This window comes from Haliotis cracherodii, unplaced genomic scaffold (genome assembly GCF_022045235.1).
Source record: "Haliotis cracherodii isolate W230 unplaced genomic scaffold, xgHalCrac1.p SCAF_3, whole genome shotgun sequence".
NCBI lineage: Eukaryota > Metazoa > Mollusca > Gastropoda > Lepetellida > Haliotidae > Haliotis > Haliotis cracherodii.
The window spans coordinates 52674798-52695647 of NW_027266286.1; the positions used below are offsets into that span (position 1 = coordinate 52674798).

At 39.4% G+C, this 20850-nt stretch overlaps 1 protein-coding gene across 1 annotated transcript in view; it reads right to left on the bottom strand.

The window, feature by feature from the left end:
• Nucleotides 1–2317, bottom strand: part of LOC139474533 (excitatory amino acid transporter 2-like) — a 46283-nt gene extending 43966 nt beyond the window's left edge. The window contains exon 1 of the mRNA XM_071257588.1: nucleotides 2190–2317. Within this exon, the coding sequence (XP_071113689.1) occupies nucleotides 2190–2195 (6 nt within the window). The 5' untranslated portion in view covers nucleotides 2196–2317. The remainder of the gene's footprint in view (nucleotides 1–2189) is intronic.
• Between the last annotated feature and the right edge of the window lie 18533 nt (nucleotides 2318–20850).

The window sequence follows — 20850 nt, forward strand, 5'->3', positions numbered from 1 at the left end:
CCGCCATAAGCATATTGAATTTAGCAAGAGTAGGATGTACAAAATACTTCTGTGGTAAATACTGAAGACGAAGTCCATCATAAGCGTTACAAATTAATAAAAAATGATATTCATTCTCGACATATCTTTGGTTGCAACTATTGCACAATCTCTGCTCTCGTGGAGTATTAACGTATCTACCAGTCTCAATATGGAGAGTGTGGGAGCTACAGCGAAACTGGGCTAGTGCAACACGAAATTTGTTGATAGTGATAGAAGACAAATACAACAAAAAGTAATGTCTATGTACTTATGCCAACAATCAGGAGATCTATTGAAAAGCTGAAGTGAAGGAGTGGGTTTTGAGGAGAGACTTAAACGTTTCCTTAGAAGCAGAGTTTCTCAGATTCAAAGGCAAAGAGTTCCATAACTGTGGACTGCAAAAGGAAAAGGCACGGTCAGACATAGCAGAAGTAGACAGAGGCTGATACAGTAGAGTTCCACCAGAGGATCGGAGAGCACGCTCTGGAGAGTACAGGGACATAATTATAAGATCTTTGAGATAGTCTGGATAGTCGCTATTGTTGAGGCAGTCGTGAGTGATGATACATATCTTATAGTTTATACGAAAGGAGACTGGAAGCCAATGTAGCCAATGTAGTGCATAGCTGAAAACAAACCATATATCTCCGTATGTGTCTGTACTTAAGAAAATGGCAAAACAAGGTATAAAAAGAAGGCTTTGCTTGTACCAGGACAACAATGTAATCGGCTCGACAATATCAAGCCATCCTATGTATGTATTCATTATTGCAAGTCAAAACCATGACAAAAGGCTAAGCTGAATAGACACCTATGAAAAGCAGACTGCCCTCAATGTGTGAAGGATACAATGCGCTTCCCTGAAGAGGGCGATCCTTTTGTGCTTGGATGAATGGTCCTACGTGGACGTTGTACTAACTGTCAAAAACACACACCCATTATAGAAGCATGCTGTGGCGTACGGGACATCATCAGCGGTATCAAGCGGTGACCATCAAACGAGTAAGTGGTATATTTTTTACATCGAACGTGTGACTATCATTGTATCTAGATTATCAAGTTTATAAAGTCAAAGCATATGCATTTTCTTAAGAAAGTTTTCGTTAAAAACTTTAATATTCAGTTTATGCATGGTTGGGTGGGAATGGCCGCCACGTGCACGGGCTCAGAATAGCATTGTATGAGTATGATCGAAGTGCCAAATTGTAATTAAAAGCTACAAAACCATTTCCATATCCTTACTAATCACACGTTCACCCAGATGGTGGAAAGGAATAATAGTTCATAATATACAACTTTGTTTTTCCTCGAATGGCGTGAGAATGAGGAATATTTAATGATTTAATGAGCATTACTCCAGTTCCAATATGTAATCGAGACTGCATCAGACACACCTGGGCCCCGTTCCACAAAGCGATCTTAGGGCTAAGTTGATTGTAACTCACTAAGTATGCGATCCTAAATTTTTGTTACGATCAGCCGCCTGTTCCACAAAGCAATCTTAACTAAGAGATTTGTAAGGTAAGATAAAAAATGCTAAGTTGCTCCGGACCAACTTAAGATTGCTAAAATTGATCTTAAATATTGTACCATAACAACAATGATGGCGACTTTTATTATGGTGTGCAAGGAAGTGCGTCGTCTGCTTAACATGACCAAGGGAGGCCACTCTAAGGGAAACTTTCGTATCTTCATGGCTGAAGATTCCGATCTTTGTTAAGATCGGCTACTCAAGAACTTACAATCGCCCTAAGATCGCTTTGTGGAACGGTTGTAAACTTTAGCTAAGACAATTTTAAAATCGACGTAAGTCTCTACGATTGATTGTAGTTACGATAGCTTTGTGGAACAGGGCCCTGGCTGTTTGACAGCACGATCAACACTGCTACCATCGGGGCACGGTGATGTCCTATCTGTCACACCGCCCGATCCCCATTCCAAACGTTTTCTTTACGACACTCTCTGACCGAGAGAACATGTAAGTACACACATTCTAAGTCACAAAGCGATAATTGAATTGTGACTTTATTGCAAACTTGTCACCAAATTTGATTTAGCTATATGTTTTCATACGCCAACCTGATTAATATGCTTCCACAACGCTGATGCGAACCCCCGCACACCAACTCTGGACTCGTTTATACGTTCAAACTTAAAGGATAACGTACCTTCATTCTGTTGATCCTTTGCTATCCTTTGCCACTTTACTGGTTGCCAGCTCAGGAGCTCGAGAGTGAATGTTTTATCAGAGGGCGTATGAACAGGTTCAAATGGTATACATTCAAACCGTCGCAGAGGGAGGTAAGCAAGTGTTTGCATGCGCTGACCTGGCCTACACGCTCGGTCGCTCAAGCAATGACAAGTGACATAAAGCAAGCTGAAATGAACGAGCAGAGTAATGATGAAGAAGAATTTTTGATTGACTTGTTGGGCTCTATTTCAGTTGAAGCTGCAATTTCATTTATACTGTATATCTTGAAATTAATGCGTCTCCAAATTAATAAGACTGCTGACACCAAGCCCACACACCCCCACACCCCACACCCCACACCCCACACCCCACACACCCCCACCCACACACACCCCACACACCCACCCCATCCTCAGTGGAATGATACATATCCTTACCTTAATCCAATCAAACAGCACCAGTTATTGGCGCCGAGTAGAGCATTTACGTTAAAACAATAAACGGTGTTTTCCTAAAAGCAACACATAATATACATGTTTAGTCTGTTGACTGGCATCAAGGAAATTCAAAGGCAATAAAATAATGTACATGTTTGTGTAGGGCCCATACAATCTGTAAGTATGAACTCTATATATAAGCAAAACCATGTAAATCATAAATAGCATCATGATATCAATCATAGGATTGTCTGGTCCAGACTCGATTATTTACAGACCGCCGCCATATAGCTGGAATATTGCTGAGTGCGGCGTTAAGCAATAAACAAACAAACAAACATAAATAGCAATGATTCAGCAAATGTAAATATTATAAAATGGTAATTTACATATTGAAATGCGTATCACAGCTGGCCAAATCTAGCCAAATTAAGCGTAAAATATAACAGTTCATGAGAAGAATAAAGGAGCACACCAATTCAAGCGTGGATAAAAAAAAACATTTCAATACAAGAATACAAGAGTACTCAAATTCAAGCGTAGCCAGGACAAGAGTGCAGGATAGGGTTTTAACGTCCTTAATTGTTATTCTTCCTTATAGGATTTAACCACATGTTTATAAAAGTCTAAATATATTCAGTTTTAATGGTATTCTTCCTTAAAGGAACCGGGAATCGAACCCACAATCATAGGTTGGCTCGCCCAAGGGACGCAACTCTGCACCCACCCCCAAACATAATGACAAACCCTGATTTGAATCCAAATGACCTTTTGAACTACCTTTGCCCCGACGTGAGAGCTGTTTATTTCAAAACGTGAGTGAATTAACCCAGGCCCTGAACCAGGAATGGCAGAGGATTCCAGTGTTGTAAATCACGTCTGAACAGCAGCATGAGGAGTCGCCTCGCAAATGTCATCTGTGGAAGGGGCGGATATTCCAGATACTTATTGCAGAGTCAGTGGTGATTCCTACTAGGCTGACAATAATCGTTTTTAACTGCAAAATGTGACCGTCCGTTTCTTGGTGAGGGCTGGTTGCTAATACGTTTCAGCGTTGTTGAATGAACGTTTTTAGTATTTTTCACACAACGCCAATACATCGGTACCGAATACCAGCGTCAAATTTATTACTTGTGTGATGGTAGCACCAGCCATTCTGTTTATCAGTTTACTACTCCATCGCCGTGTTTCCAAAATGGATCGCACCAGCCAGTTTTTTTTATGGAACACTGTCAACACTGTCACAAGTTGGACTGTAATCAGGCTACGTAGAAGTTAAAGTAAGCCAACACGTTGCCCACTGGCCTGTATGTGTGAACAGCTCTCTCGAACGCAACCTGAGAACTGCTGTCTCGAACACAACCAGTTGTTCAAACTGAACATACAGAAGATTGAGTATTTCTAACTGCAATGGCTGGGTAGAAATGTGCCGGCGGAGATGACGTCGGGATGAGGTCAAAGTTTATCAGGACTCCTGAGGAACCTAGAGTCACCAAGAACTTTCTTCAGTGGAAGATACTTCACCTTGCTTTGTGGCAGGACCAGTTTTACCTTGCTTGTGACAAGGCAGGACACGTGCAAACCTTCATTGACGAAGGCGTGGCACATCCAGAAACTTCGTGGCAGGATTTCATCTTGGCTCTTCTTGAATGAATGGTATTGTGTATGCATGACCTTGTGTGATCTGTGAATACATTTTCTGTTGTGTTAAACAGTAGTCGTGTTGTCCTTTTGTCGCTTTTTTAGTGTAATGTAAAAGGCTTTGTTAACTGTGAGAACACGTCAACAATAATAAGTTTTTTTACTCTGTCTATGTCTTGCAACAAGTCACAGCTAAAATTCTTTGACGATTACAATCACATAAGTGCACACTTCAGCATAAGCATTCATCCACATCAATATGTACAGTTTTAGACACTTAAAGGGACAGTATGTCCACGGTTCTGTGTGTTTTTAAATCATGCGTGACATAATGCCCCAGTTTAACGCCACATGCCCGTTTCACTTCTCAAAACAAAGCAATAGAGATCCGCACATCAAAGCCGGCCAGGCAAGCACAGCGCAGAGTAAACTGACTTCAGTAGTGCTTTTGTATCAGAGGCAAATTGAAGAGAAATAGTGTGTTTTTCTTACGAATGAGTTACGAAATATTAAGCACTAGCTTGATAAGATAAGAAGCCAGTGTTTATCAAAGGCTAGATTACAAAATAAATATGCTTCGGTCGTATGAAGCCAATGAGGCCATCCTTCCTCTGTCACATCGTCACATCTCACGGTCTATTTATGTCTTTTTCGTCTGTTGGACGCTGCGTATTTATCATCCACGTGATGTCACCCAAGCCTTACGATGAGCTAGCGATAAGGTCAGTTTGACATGTAAAGCTATATTTTCATTCACCAGACTGTCGCAGTTCTAGCAGTATGTCTATATAATTATGCAAACCAATATGAAAAGCGCACTGAAAGGCTTGCATTAGGCAAGTCTGTTCTTATTTCAGAGTAAGTGCGTTTGTTACAAGCAAGAGAAAAGTCCGTACACGTGACGAGCCTACACCCGTGGTGTGGGTCACTGGAGCAGAAACTTCTGAAGCGGAATAAAGCGAGCAGAGCAGAGTTAGCTGGGGCTATTGATATGTTAGCTATTGTTTACAAACAAAGCTTCAGCAAGGTCGATTGCATGTCCCTTTTATTAAAACCTTTAAGAAAACACCTTACATAATCATAAGAAGTAGTCGCAAAAGGCAGTCTACCGTATACTCCCGTCAACATAATAAGGATGATTTATGAATTACTACATCGTATATACTACATGTATATATATATGTATATATATATATATGAGACCCTGCCTCAAACGTGTGCGGAGTGATGTGACGGATTATTTATTACAATAGTTTAACTAACTAACTAATTATAAATAATGGCATGTTAACATGGTCAAGAATATATGTTACAAAAAGAACACACATGTATGACCAATCTGTACACTACATATTGATATAGTAAAGAAATTAGAAACACTCGTGGTCAAACACACATGGCAATATTATTTGTCTGAAGTTTATATCATTTATATACTTGAAAAATGTACCGCTCCGACTTGAAACATAAAATCAAAATTATGACAATAGACGAATACACCCAATTATGCTGTTACTCTCTCACACACAGACACAAACACACACAAACACACACACACACACACACACACACACACACACACACACACACACACACGTACACACACACACACACACACAGGAAGAAAAAATGAAAAATAAATTGTTCACTCAATATTTACACAATGTCGCCCACGCGAAGAGTGGCCCATGGGTAGGTCCATGGACGAGAATATGTTCCTTTACTTAAAACTCATGTTTTTGTTTCGTAAATACATAAATGTATTTCTTTCAAATATCATGACACAAAATTTAAGTCATTTTAACTTAATTCAACGATTTTATAGCGATATTGAAATATTTCGCCAATGGGGGAGAAAAAGGTTTTGCCCATGGGCATATTTTCCTTTGCTCAAAACTCATGTTTTTGTTTCGCAAATACATTCAGGTGTTCTTACAAGTTTTATGGCATATAATGTAATCATTTTAACATAATTCAACTATTTTATAGCGATATTGCACAAAATTCTACCCAATGTCGAACAAAAGCCAAACTCATACTCAAATGAAGGGAAAATTGAAAGTGCTATCTCACGCCTCAGACTCGGTCACAAAAAGCACTATCACAAGGTTTGTTCAATCAGGCTGCTTGTACTGGTCCGGACTGATGCTGATTTATAATGCTAGCACACTGAGATACTATGGCGCAGTTTAACCTGAATACTCCACTCAGACACAGTATACTGACTCCGAGCCGACCAGTCCTTGATTAAGCCACTTCATGTCGAGCGCCATCTTTTAACGTATTTTGGTATGACGCGGCCGGGAACGAATCCCGGACCTTCCGCTCTCCGGGCGGACGCTCTACCACTAGACCACGGAGACGGTTCATAACACTATTTGAATAACATAGGCCAAATATTGCATAGATAGACATATTAGATAAACCTGCTCCGTTTTCAGTTACAAGGCTTCGATACCGGTAAATATCATTTGAAGCCGCTCAGATAAAGGTCAATTTGTAAGTGAGTAATACATAAATTATTACACTCTTTCTCTGTAGAGCCTGTGTTTATTACTGTGTGTTTCAAACGAAACGCTATACATGTGTATACAAATCTAAAAAAACACAATTTAGTAAAAAAAAATAATTTACATAAACTTTGCACATTATCTAAATTCCTAGTTTAAAAAATCATGTCGCTTGACAATATAGTCAGCTAGTGTTGTAATGAAATCAGTATGACACAAGCACTATATTATATACTTTCTACATATTCGTCTAAATACATACAATATGCGACATTATTTTTCCTGTCATATGGCGTGCTCTCTACTACATGCACATGGCTAAATATAAAGCCGCTTCAAGTAAACACATACATTCTTACACACGTAGCCCAAACATCCCGGCGACCACAACCACCACTGCGTTAGGGTGTCTTTATGATATCTTCGCCTCTGAAATAGTCAGTGCAAACTCTTTCAAATTATGTACAGAGGCTTTGAGTTACTTTGACACAGTGACCTTCAGACAACGCTGGAGTCAAGGACGGAGTGGATGAGAAACTGTAAATGTTTATTTCACAATTGGGTCATGAGAAGAAAAAATATCGTTAATACACAAACACAGCTTAGGGTCTGGGGTGGGGGTTGGAGGGGGGGGGGGGGCGTTTTGAAATACAGACGTATAGAAGTTACAACTGAAAACTGAAGTAGCTACTCCTAACACAAACGATTTTAGATTCAGGTGGTATATCTTCCCGAGGAGTGAAACTGTCTTGAATTTATGTTCACGAGGAAACGTTTACATTACTACTGTTAGTTTTCACATATGAACACCAGAATATTATTGCTAATCGTCAACATCAAGTTGTGATCCCACTTTGTAGCAAGCTGATCACGATCTCTTGGGCATATTTGAATAACTGAAGAAGATTGTTGTGGCAATAAGATTTGTTTGTTTGTTGTATAACGCCGCACTCAGCAATATTCCAGCTATATGACGGCGATCTGTACATAATCGAGTCTGTACATCATGAGCATCGATCTACTCATTTGGGGTACGATGATATGCATCAGCCAAGTCAGCGAGCCTGACCACCCGATCCCGTTAGTCGCCTCTCACGACAAGCATAGTCGTCCCTTACGGCCAGCATTGGTTGCTGAATACCTATTCTACCCCGGATCTTCACGGGTCTCAGCAATAAGAAGTCATCTGTGATTATGTGACCAACAGGCTGTAAGAAATGTGATGAGTTTACATCATGTCCACGCTCTGCAACACGTTCCTATGATTAAACTAGGATGAAATGGTGTTCGAAGAGGAAAATTAAACCGTTGGTGTTTTTTTTTAATTTTGAAATATTGTGGGACATTTAGGGAAACTGATTTTTGTCTGATAATGCTACTTAAGTTTAAAATATCAATCCCACACTTCCTTGATAAAAATTAATTCAGGAACATGCAATTCAGTTGCTTTAACATTTTGTTAAGAGGTGACGCTGGCAGTTAATTCAAGTTCTCCAACGCACGCTTTTTTGTGGTGCATATCAATAAAGTAAAAGTCTGAGTGGGCTGACGTCTCAACGGCGATACACGGCGAAATAAACACACATTTACCTGTTGTAAGGAGAGATAATGGCTCCGTATTCTGCAAACGAAACGACTACAATGTTTCGACTGGTAGGCTGGTAATAACCACTAGACTGTGAAGCATAGAGGCTCTTTAAACTCACGCGAGTATCCATTTCAGCTCTAACGATTGACAGATATGCTTGACAGTGAATCTCTGTGATACATTAGGTGATTGATAATCATGATCGTTCAGCAAATGCTGAACAACGCGTGTGGCCAATATGACATTGTGAAAATATAATAACCTCAACATGTCTTGTACTAAGTGAGATGAGGTGAGGTGAAATGGGGTTTAACGTCGCGTCCAAGATTATTGCACTTATATAGCGACGTGCATTTACGTGTGTGTGTTTGTGTGGCTGTACTAGTCCGGACTGATGCCGATACTAAGTACGCATGACTTAGGTTAAATACATTATGACTGCTGCTCGAATGCCTCTATGTGCCAATTGTTCATCTTAGGAATGTCATGCTGAGGCTATACTAGCACTAAGTACGACAGCTCGTGTCTTTCAACTGTCAATTGCTGATTAGCTTTGTACTAAGAGATGGTTACATTTCCCGAGGTAGTGCGGTAACACCTTTTGCGTTTGTTTGTTGTTTAATGCCACTCTCATCTATATCACGGCGGTCTGTAAATAATCGAGTCTGGACCAGACGATCCAATGATTGACATCATGAGCTGGATCTACCCAACGGGATATGAAGACGTGCATCAACTGAGTCAGCGAGCCTGACCACCCGATCCCGTTAGTCAATAATTGGTGACTAAAGACCAATTCTAACACGGATCTTCACGGATACACATCGTGTATTAATTATGAGAATAAAGGGCTTATATATTTTGCTACTAATCATGACAAATTATTAAACCCACTATTGACCGGTTTGGGCTTATTGACTTCAACTTTGAAGAAGAAATGAAGATTACATATACTAGCATAAAGACAATAACAAAAAACACTCACAGGGTCTAGTTATTCATTAAATGTAACATTATGTCAGGTAAGTCTGATTTATGTATTTTGCATAATCCGTCCTTTGGAGCTGTTTGGCTCAATCAACATTATCAATTTCAGAGATGACTCAAATTTGGGTGAATATTTTTCAAGTACTAGGGCGTGTGTAATCTACATGTATATATGTGTGTCTTTCATTGTATGTGTTCGTAGATAACTGCCCAGTCTACCTTGTAATTAACCCAAGTATTTCTCGTACGAAGCGAGGTTTCTCATGTTACATGCACGTCAATCACTGTCAGGGTAAAGTAATGGCGGTGTTTACGAGACATGCATCGAGCGCAGTTCTGCAAAGTTACTGTGCCCTGATATGACTGAGTTAGTAACAGTCAGATATATATTTAGCTTCATCACGGTGTCCAGTAAATATACTCACACGCAAAAGAAACGCAAATGGTTTTAAAGGGGCACTGATCTAACGCAATTCCCCGGGACTGGTTGTTGCCTTTGTTATTGTTTTTTCCCAGTGAGTACCCGGATGTATAGCAGAAATCTAGACTAGTTCGCGATCTCTGCTGCGCAATTCGTAAGCGCATCAGTCACTTTTATGGGTAGTAATAAGGGCGTATGGTCACACTGATCAACAAAATGAAATACAGTTTTCGAAATAATAAGGAAATGTAGGTATCTTTGTGGGTAGCATCGGTAATGTTGACGAAGTTTTGATAAGTCACTTGCTTGGTAATTTTGCGATTTTCGTTTACACTATTTTGACTTGCAACACAAAGTAAATATTTCACCTGAGCATTGCTTTTTTCATAGTGTGTATATTTTTGTACTGTCAAAATATGTAACATTTTCAAATTAATTTAAAGTCTAAATATTGAGTTATTTTACAAAGTGACTGAAAAAACATTTCCATCTGTATTATTATGATAACGAATTCCAAACATTTTGATGTTTAATGTCATCACCAAGAGACTGAAAATGTTACGTTGAAAAGTACATGTCTATGTTGTTTGGCTTCTAATCCTACATAATAATCTGTTGTGATGTTTGTAGGCCCTTTTGATCATCTTAATCAACCTGGACAGATTTTTTAGTCAAAATGGCTGAAATATTTACACATTTTACAAATTGCCTGAGAGAATCACATTTTACAAATTGACGGTAATATATACACACTTACAAAGGAAAAGACCTGTGAAAACAACGTCTATCGCGCATTGAAGAATTTCCCAACCAAGACGTAGAGAAACAAGACCGAATCGGTTCAAATGAAGGAAAACAAAATGCAAATACCATAATTGCAACCTACCAAATTTATGTGTATAAATTTTAGGAGCTTCCTTGTTCGAGGAATGTATCCGTGAATATCCACACAAAGGAACAATATCCCACTCGTCTGCAGCTGTACAAAGAAACTTATTTGATGTCACGTGTCTTTGTAACAATCAAATATTTTAAAAGATATATATCGTTTCGGGATATTATAACCCGTGTTCGTTTCTCAACTGATCACTTGGATTGTTTCAGGTGTTTCACATAGGTGTCAAATCTCAAGGGTCGGCTGAGAAAGCCCACTGACAACTATTTTCATAACGTCCACGGTTCCTAAAAAATCCATTGAGTGATAGATAACAATGAGCAATCAATCAACGTATTATCAGTTAACCCTTTGAACAAAGTATGTTGTTTTTACATCGGCACTTCACACCATGATATGAGTGTATTCCCTTTGTTTTAGTAAACCTAGACATGTAAACACTAACTTTTGACATATCCACTGTGCAAGATAACAGTGATTAATCAATCAATGTATTTCCTGTTAATCCTTTCATGACTAGGAACGACTGTTGATTTACAAAAGAAAGTAAATCAACTGATCATTCACCTCTTGCTGGTCTGCCACGTGCATATTACATAACACACATTTCACCTCACTTCAAACCTGGATTTAGATTGAATAATTACCCCAGACACAATAAATGCCAAATGGCAACCTTTGTCAGGTAATCTAAGTGGTGCTACCAATAATTGTACCTGTAATAAATTCATTAACTGAGCATCAAGTGAATGACGACAAATACACAAGTGTAGGGTTATACGAGAAAACGTGGATGACAACAAGGGATTAGTAATCGTATTATCGACGCAATCCGAAATCCAACCACGGCTTCGACAAGCACGACTTCAGTGGGCACAGTGTCATCGCAATTGGCGTCATCGTGAGTGGAGGCGTGTCATCTTCTCTGATGAAAGTCGCTTATGTATCTCCCATGCAGACGGAAGAGTCAGAATTTGGCGGCGTCGAGGTGATTGTTTCGCTGACAGAAACGTTGTGGAAAGGGGTCCATGTTTGACCTAGCGTCATGATATGGACAGGGATTGGACTACATGCGAGACTTGGGCCTATGTGCTTTCTCAATGTTGGTCAAGGTCGGTGACACGGCGTCACTGCTCAGCGGTATATCGACCAAGTGATCAGACCCCATGTTGTTCCATTTTTTGCACAACATCCACAACACATTTTCCAGCAGGACAACGCTCGTCCCCATGTTGCCAGAGCTACCATGGCCTTTCTGCAACAACACAACATCCGTGGCCGTGGCCAGCCCTCAGCCCTGATCTGAACCCCATAGAACACTTGTTGGATGAGGTTCAAAGGCGTCTGCACAATGTGCGTCCAGTCCCTACAACTGCCGATGAACTACGCACAGCTTCTCTGGATGTGTGCAGGAGGATCCCTAGGGCCTTCACAAATCTGATTAGTCTGATCCACTAAATGTACAGGAGATGTGTGGCAGTGATCAATGCTAATGGTGGTCACACCAGGTATTGACTGACATTTTGGGTATTGACCTGAAACTGTGTAAGCCCTTAACATTTGAAAAAAACAATTATGTCATCTGCCTTTTAATCCATTAAACTGTCTTCCGTCAAATTTTTGGTCAATCCTGCCCTTCTTGTATTTCTTGTCTTTACTGTTGAAAATAAATAACATGTATACTGCATACTCGACTTGCGTTTCTTTTGCGTGTGAGTATATAAGCGACAAAACCATTTCCATATTCATAAGAATGCCAAATGCAGAGTCGATTGTACGAATCCGACTATATCATGTGTTAATGAATCACTATCACACCTCGTACTCCGTGTACCAGAAATGTCCGTCATAGACTACTTGGGACCAAGTCTACTCCGAAATCCCCACTGAGTGGCCCGATCTAAACAACACCTAATATTTCATGAAGTATATCCTGATAGGGTTTCACTGACTATGAAACGCGTTGTTACATTTGTGTGTCAACGTGGAAATGTGTATCGAAGCAATATGAAGGCGCCATCGAGATTCCTCACTTTCTTTGTCCGTCTCATCTGATTCACCATAAAAGGAATTGCGTGAAAAGAAATGTGAAATACAAGCACAAGGCAACGCAGTTCACCGGCATTTTCTGGAATATTAAATTCGATTCGACTGCCATGAAGAGGGATTAAGACATTGTTGATTACATTTCACAGTTTTATATGCATAAGTGCACGTTTATCATCACACCCACGGCACATGTGACATCCCAGCAGTACCTCAAGGTCAACTCTTGAAGTTATAAAATATTACAAAAGAACCTGTAACAGTTGAGCACACTAAACTTTCATAATTTTTATTTCATTTCAGAAAGACACCCATGTTTAACATCAGATTAGAATTTATGTGAGCAATCCTGTGATAATGTTGTGGGCACATTTGTCTTGAATAAATGCAGAGAGTTCAATGGGATTTGGAAAGAATTGAAAAATGCAAAGGTCGATAAGCATATCTCAGGAAAATGTTATTTTGAGGTATAATTCATCGAAAAATAACAATCCTTTCAATCTTATCAATATCCTGTGAAAACGTATCATGTTCAACTTAAGGAATGACAAATATCCACCAACATTCCAAATTATACAGTAGTTCACTGAATTAACTATCATCAAAGTAAACAATCATCATCATTTGTAAGAGAGTTTATTTCTGTTTTTTTTTGTTTCTGTTTGTTTGTTGTTTAACGCCGCACTCAGCAATATTCCAGCTTTATGACGGCGGTCTGTAAATAATCGAGTCTGGACCAGACAATCCAGTGATTGACATCACGAGCATCGATCCACGAAATTGGGATCGATGACATGCATCAACCAAGTCAGAGATTATTTCAATTAGCTTTCGTCAAGCTGTCATATTTCTCAAATACATTGTTATGCAAAGACATGTAAATGCTGTAGGAAAATAAACAATAATAAAAAAAACATTAAACCTGATATAAATCTGAATCTACAGCAGATCAGTGTTTACATGTCAACTTCTTCATGATCTTCTTCTATAACACGGCTGTATCTGCTAAAGAAATGAAACAAATTAAACAAAAACAAATGCAAATAGTCGTGTTATATGTTATTTTGTATGCCACATATTCATTGCATATAATATGTCGTAATCACATGTGCAAGAAATAGCATATACGATACATCCGGGTAGTCGGTACAAATGACATTTACAATATGGCTTCAGTGACAAGTTGAATGAATTACTTTTTATTTCGTAAGGGGGCAACCGGCCAATTATACATTGTTCATTAATCGGTATCCATTGTAACGATGGAGCGCCAGATGATAACAGAGTATATAAAACTAACAATGGTCAAAACATGGAGCAGATCATACTAAAAAGATCATTTCATGTCCACAGGTGTTTGTCCCAACCGATAACTTTATATGAAATTGTTTACAGTGCATAAATAAACAATGAAGCTTTGGAGAGTATCAGTACTTATTTACAAAAGAGTTTGTCACAGTAGATAAGTACATAAATTCTGTTTACAGTGTATATATGAGCAATACAGTTTGAAAAGTAGAGCAGAAAAGTAAATCCTACAAGAAGCATCAGTTCTTGTTTACAAAGCGTCTATTTTCAGTGACAAGTGGGAAACATAATAAGTCATCAACCGATCTCGAGGGGTCCAACACACCACATGCCCCGAGGGATCGGTTGACTTCGAATTTATCTTACCAACATTCATTCATTCAGGTCCGAAATATATGTCCGCAGTTTCAATGAGTTAGCAAAGCTCGTAGCAGGCGACGCCAACGAACCGAGGTACTTCCCCTTACCCAATTAAATCGCATAAACATTGGTTCATGTTAACCCTGTAGGTACGTATTCGCGATGTGCAAGTTACCTGGGATGTTGAGAAACTAGACCAATTTCTTGGATAAGTGTTATCATTATAGAAAAGAAATCAGCGTCTAACTTGGCGTAACTGTGGCACTTTAAAAGTGTAGGATACATTAGAGACATAAATGAATCAATTTTAGCGAGGACGGTGTGTATATACGGTGTGGCTTAAAATTAAAAAAGTTGTATTTGGACGAAATAAATCCGAAATACACCTTCGTGTATCCATCTCGTAACGTTATGACAATCATTTTGTTAGACGTGACGTCTCATCGACTAGAGTAGCTTCCCTTTGAACTACTCCGGCCGGTGGACCTCCTGATAGCCGGGAATGACTATCACTGATAAAATTATAACCTTTAAAATTGTTAATTTTTCCTTATTGTTGGTTAAACCATTGTCTACAAACAACGTTACAGTTGGAACTGTCCGAATGACTAATAACGGTGTTTATAACGTCATGTATCAATACGCTTGTTCCAGGCAACCAATGCTTAGAAACATTTGTGAGAGACTTTTTTCGACGATGATTTAAGAATGACATTATATGATAAAGAGGTTATCACTCTTGTTTGAGATGATAACAATCATGTATGAGAAATAATCACTATGTATTTAGCTCGCATATGTTCCCAAAATACAATCATAACTCGCGTGATAACCTTTATTTATTGTATTTTCATGATAATAATATGTTCAATTACACTTATGCTGATTCTGCAGATGATAACCATCAGTATATTCTGTGGGTGATCTTCTGGAAATAAACATTGATTGACTAAACCGTTTCCTGTCGTGCCACAGAAAGATTTGGTTTCCGAAACTATTACAATGACCGGTGGTCTGCTGACTTTTTTTTATTATTTATTGCCTTTTATCTCTTTTATTCTCTCAATATAATGTCATATTATAATTAAGAAAATGCACTTTTCATTTTTACATTCTCTTAAAGTTTAAAATACCTGTTCATTAATAATGTATTAATTTCTTTTGTTTTCGCGATTAGTTTCATATAATGATTCAAAGCCAGTGTTTATTCCAGAAGACACATTTAATTATGTGCGACTTCAATATGTGTTTTCGTCAGTATATAAACATTGGCTTTCATAGGTCATACATATCTTTTAAAAATCAATGATTTCAATGTATGCCTTATGTCATTGTAACATCAAGAATATTGAAAGAGCAATGTTCTTCCGGGGATGGTTTACACGTCTTGACTTAAATACTTTATTGACTTCATTGTTGTTGTGAATGAGGACATCTCAGCATATGGTGGTTTCTAATATATTGACTGATGTTACAAAGCATGCGGTCATACAGGTATATTTATTATTATTTACGGATTTGTTAAACAAAACTGAGCTGCATGAGCTTGTAAATAGATTAACCAATTAGATGCGACTTGTCTCTGAAACAAGAGAATCTCGTGATCAATACGCGATCAGTGATGTAAGCTTGGCCCAAGTCATATTATTCATTAGCTTCTTTGTTTGGCCGAAGGTCAGCCATAAACGGATGCATTCCTCGAAGTTATAAGTCTAAAATAACATATAACGTTATCAGTACGACATTTGCCTTTCGCATTAAACTATTTGTTTGGAGACAAGAACGTATTTACAAACATTTGTGTAAACATTTGATAAAATGTAGTTGTGTCATACGTTTACATTAACAGATAAGACATAACAGTTATTAATTACATTTGTATATTTGCAACAACAATTAGTAGGGGATATTTTGTTTCGAGGTAAAACTAAAGGGAAATTCACTCAAGTTTGGAAATGAAAGTAAGTGATTCATGTGGCAAGAACATTTCCGAAGGTATCAAGCTCCCAAACACAACATTGTGACAATCACGAAGGACAGCACGTGCAAGGGATGGTACGCCAGATTTATCATTGTCACTCGGACTCGGCTGGGAGCAGACGCATATTGTTTCTTTGGAACCAAATGCTCAAAGACACTTTATCAAACACATTTATTCATTAAGAACGAAATATCGTTGATTATGCGACGTTTACAACGTGCTGAACATTTACGTTCCATTGGCATGGTGCAGTCGGGCACTATTTAGAGTATTGTTGTTCAGGCGCTGCATGATTCCCACTATGTCATCAGCAGATTGTTGGCCAGATACCAACAATCATATAACGTCGATGATCGACGCCGCTCTGTACGCCCAAGGGCAACAACTCCAGCTCAGGACAGATTATTAAGAACGATGGCATTAAGAAATCGGTTGCAAACTGCCACTCAGAAAAGGGACCGGTTACAAAAGGCGAACGGCGTTAGAGTACATGCGTCAAAATCCACGCACCACTCTCAATGAACTCCATGTTTCTCTCACTGATGGGTGGAATTCATGCAAAATGAACATTTCTAATTTGACCCCCGACCTCTTCAACAACCTCGTTAAATCACATTGAAAGTTACGAAAGTGGTCGGGTGCGTCACGCTCATGGGGACCCTCGATCTATTGATCGGTAGTCGTACATTGTAAATGGATATAGCTCGATTATATAATGTCTGTAGAAGCTCTATGCATAACTTATATAAAATGCAAACCGAATTTGATGCGTGTGACTATCTTGTTTGGTTTAATCAAGTGTTTGTAAATATCTCTCGCTCTCATGAGATTGCTTCAGTTCGTCCTTGTAGTTGCAAAATGAATGACGTTTCGTTATTTTTCATGAATGAAAAAAGTAGTTTCGGTGTGACAGATGTCACGGTTATCCAATCAAAACGAATAAAACGAAGTCACCCTTGTACGACACACGTGTGACGTACGAATTTAGTATCTTACCATCTGTTTCTACACCACGTGGGTATAAAGTCATGTAACCACTGTCTTGTGCCAGCATTATAGCGCCATGATTCGCTATCCAGTGTTGTTAAACCAATCATTGTGGGTTCGAATCCAATATTCGCCCTGATTATGTTTCTAGGTTTGTTAGGACCAGATCGTGATCGTGGGTTTCAGAAAAGTAGCTAACGTCTAAGACCTGTCTAAGACCTTTCTTCCCTTGATATGAAAAACTCCCTACTTTATTTATTATACAAATAAGTCAATAAAACATTATCCCAACCATCGGAGACATATCCATGTCAGTCTCTATTGTATGATTATCGACAATTCAAACAGTTTGATCAAACGCGCTGTATCAAATTAAAATCAATTCTGGCATTGTTCAGAAAAAAAATGCATTCTAAGTATATATTATAATACCTATACTCTGAAACTAAGCACACGCAAAATAACATTGGTGGCTTTAATTGTCACTGAAGAACCGACGGGGAAAGATACACAACGACGACGTAAATGGTGCCGATGCTTCTATGCCATCTTTGAACGTCTTTTAGTATGACGCGACCGGGTATCAAACCCCTGACCTTCCGATCCGCTCTCCGGGCGGACGCTCTACTACTGGACCACGGAGGTGATCACATCAGCTCTGAAAAGACAGAACCAGCTTTCATCAGTAGAGACGACCCTCTGCCAGTCACGTCGCTGACAACAACGTACTGTCTCAGTCTCTGAAGAAGATTTGCGCTGTCAATAAATGTCCTCTGTGTGGCCTGTAAGCCCTAATACCTTGACCCCTTAGTCGCCTGGTCACTGTCAGGAATCGATTCCGGAGATGCAAAGTACCCAAGTACCGGTCTTCATTGGGCGTCGTTACCCTGGGTTTGCCTGTTCTTGGCCTGCCTGATGTCCGCCCGGTGTGTCTGTAACGTTCCATCAGGTAAGTTACAGCACCAAGGGAGCAACCAAAAAGTTCTAGAAATGCAGACATAGGTGGCTCACATCTGTATCATACCCAGAGCCCGCTCGCGTCGTTCGGGCATTTGTGGGATGTTTTGTGAGTGTGAGCGTCTGACATCATTTATATACCCTTATTGCACGTGTAGTTTCGGCTGCCAAATTTACCGTGGGCGTGTATCACTTTCTGCATATAACATTGTTGTGTTTGGGCGATGTGTTTTGCATTGTTAGTTAATTCCTTTGCAATTTCCTGTTTAAAGTGGTCAGTTTCTTTTAGTAGATTTTAATATTTGTGTGTGCTGCGTACTTTGGTTACATGGTCTCAATTTTATCCTTATCAAACTATTTCGTTTCACGTATCGTTTAATTGTACTTGAATCAATACATTATGCAGATTGTACTTCCAAAGTGCGTATATTAATGCACTCGATTTAGAAAAATACTGTCGTGTTAAATATAACAGGATTACCTATTTATGATATATATGCATCTGCAAATGAGTGATACTACAGTGAACAGTTTATATAAAAAAAACACTAAGCCCCATGTAAAGATCAAGCTCCCAAACAACAGAGGACCACGAGGTCGATGTCCTGTTCCATCCCCATCTCAAATTACAATCCAAACCTACATTTCATTCTTATCTGACAACTTAACGTCGTATTGTTAAACGAAGGCTTACAGTTTATATATCTGTCATCAAATATGTGTGTATCAGTCCCAAATGGATTATTATCTTTGTATCATATTGACCTCTATATCACATTAGGAAAAGAGTCGCTCTTGTATTACATTAAATTGGCATTTAGAATATCTTTCTATGAACATGACATGTTTCTTCAATAACCATTCCGTTTTGAGAACATTTAGATAAGTGACATTTCAACTGTAACACAGAGCTGGACTCCATGCGCTACATCAATGGTTAAATATGTTTCAAACTAAGCGTTACATTTTTATACTGACGTATTTGCAGAATTGTCTTCGTACCGATTTGGCTCTGCAACCGACACCAAGCCTCAATAACAATGTCTACACAAGACGGCCTTATGGTGCAGCTATGTGCCGTGCCTGGTGTGGCAGAATTGGTGAATGTGAAACGTTCTGGTTTTCACCTACCACCTTGGAGTGTGTCCTGATTAAAACACACACCAATCTCTCAAACCACAACGAACTACGAATTCAAAAAGAGGTATTTATACTATAATCATCATCTACTTATAACGTTTATCTCATGCTGCGGTGTATCCTAAGGTTGTTTGTTTGTTTGTTGTTGAACGCCGCACTCAGAAATATTCCAGCTATATGACGGCGGTCTGTAAATAATCGAGTCTGGTGATTGAAAACATGAGCATCGATCCACGCACATTGGGATACGATGACATGCATCAACCAAGTCAGCGAGCCTGGTATCCTAAGGTTGCATAGGTGTTTCAGCTACTACTTTTGTTTGACTTTTCGTCATTGTTCGGGGCGGTCGGTTAGCCTAGTGGTTAAAGCGTTAGCTCGTCATGCCGAAGACCCGGGTTCGATTCCCGACGTGGGTACAATGTGTGAAGCCCATTTCTGGTGTCCCCCGCCGTGATATTTCTGGAATATTGCTAAAAGCGGCGTAAAACCATACTCACTCACTCACTCACTCACTCGTCATTGATCGAAAGCATATAATTTCCGTCTCTGAAAGATGAGCCGAATAATTATTTTTAAACAATATTATTTTTCAGAACATCTAGCATATCAAGTGCATAATTACATTTCATTGTAGTTCCAGAGGAAACTCAATTGTCTTGTTGAGCTCTTTGGAAGAAATTACTTTAACAAAACAACTCCCAAGAATATTAAATGGTCATTCCTTAACAAACTTGAGTGAATGTCTACAACAGGAGCCACATTGCTCAGTGCTTGCTGTAAGGTGACACGGGTGGCCCAGTCGTCTAAGGCGACGCGATTCGCTGTGCAGAGTTGCGTCCCTTGGGCACGCCAGAAACCTACGATTGTGGGTTCGAATCCAGGTTCTCCCCGGTTATGTTTCTAGGTTTGTCAGCAGCATACCCGTGCTCGTGGGTAAACATCTGAAACCTGCATCACTTGGTGCTTTCCTCCCACATTAAGCTGACACGCCGTGATATAACACTCACTCACTCACTCACTCACTCACTCACTGATCGGGTGGTCCGGTTCCCCGACTTCATTGTTTGTCACCGTGCAGGATTGTTACTCATGCAGTCGATCACAGGATTGTCTGGCCTCATTCATTCATAGGTACCGCGGGCATTGCTGACAGCGTCGTAAAATAACAGCCAATCAGGTTACACACATGCGGACCTCTTTGCATGTCCAAGTTATTCAATATTTCTTCTTGATAAGTCAATAAGGTGGATGGGTATTTACTTTGCAATTCCCATGCATATGGACAGACCCGTGTAGATTCCGGGGTAGAATAGGTCTTCAGCAACCCATGCTAGTCGTAAAAGGTGACTATGCTTGTCGTAAAAGGCGACTAACGGG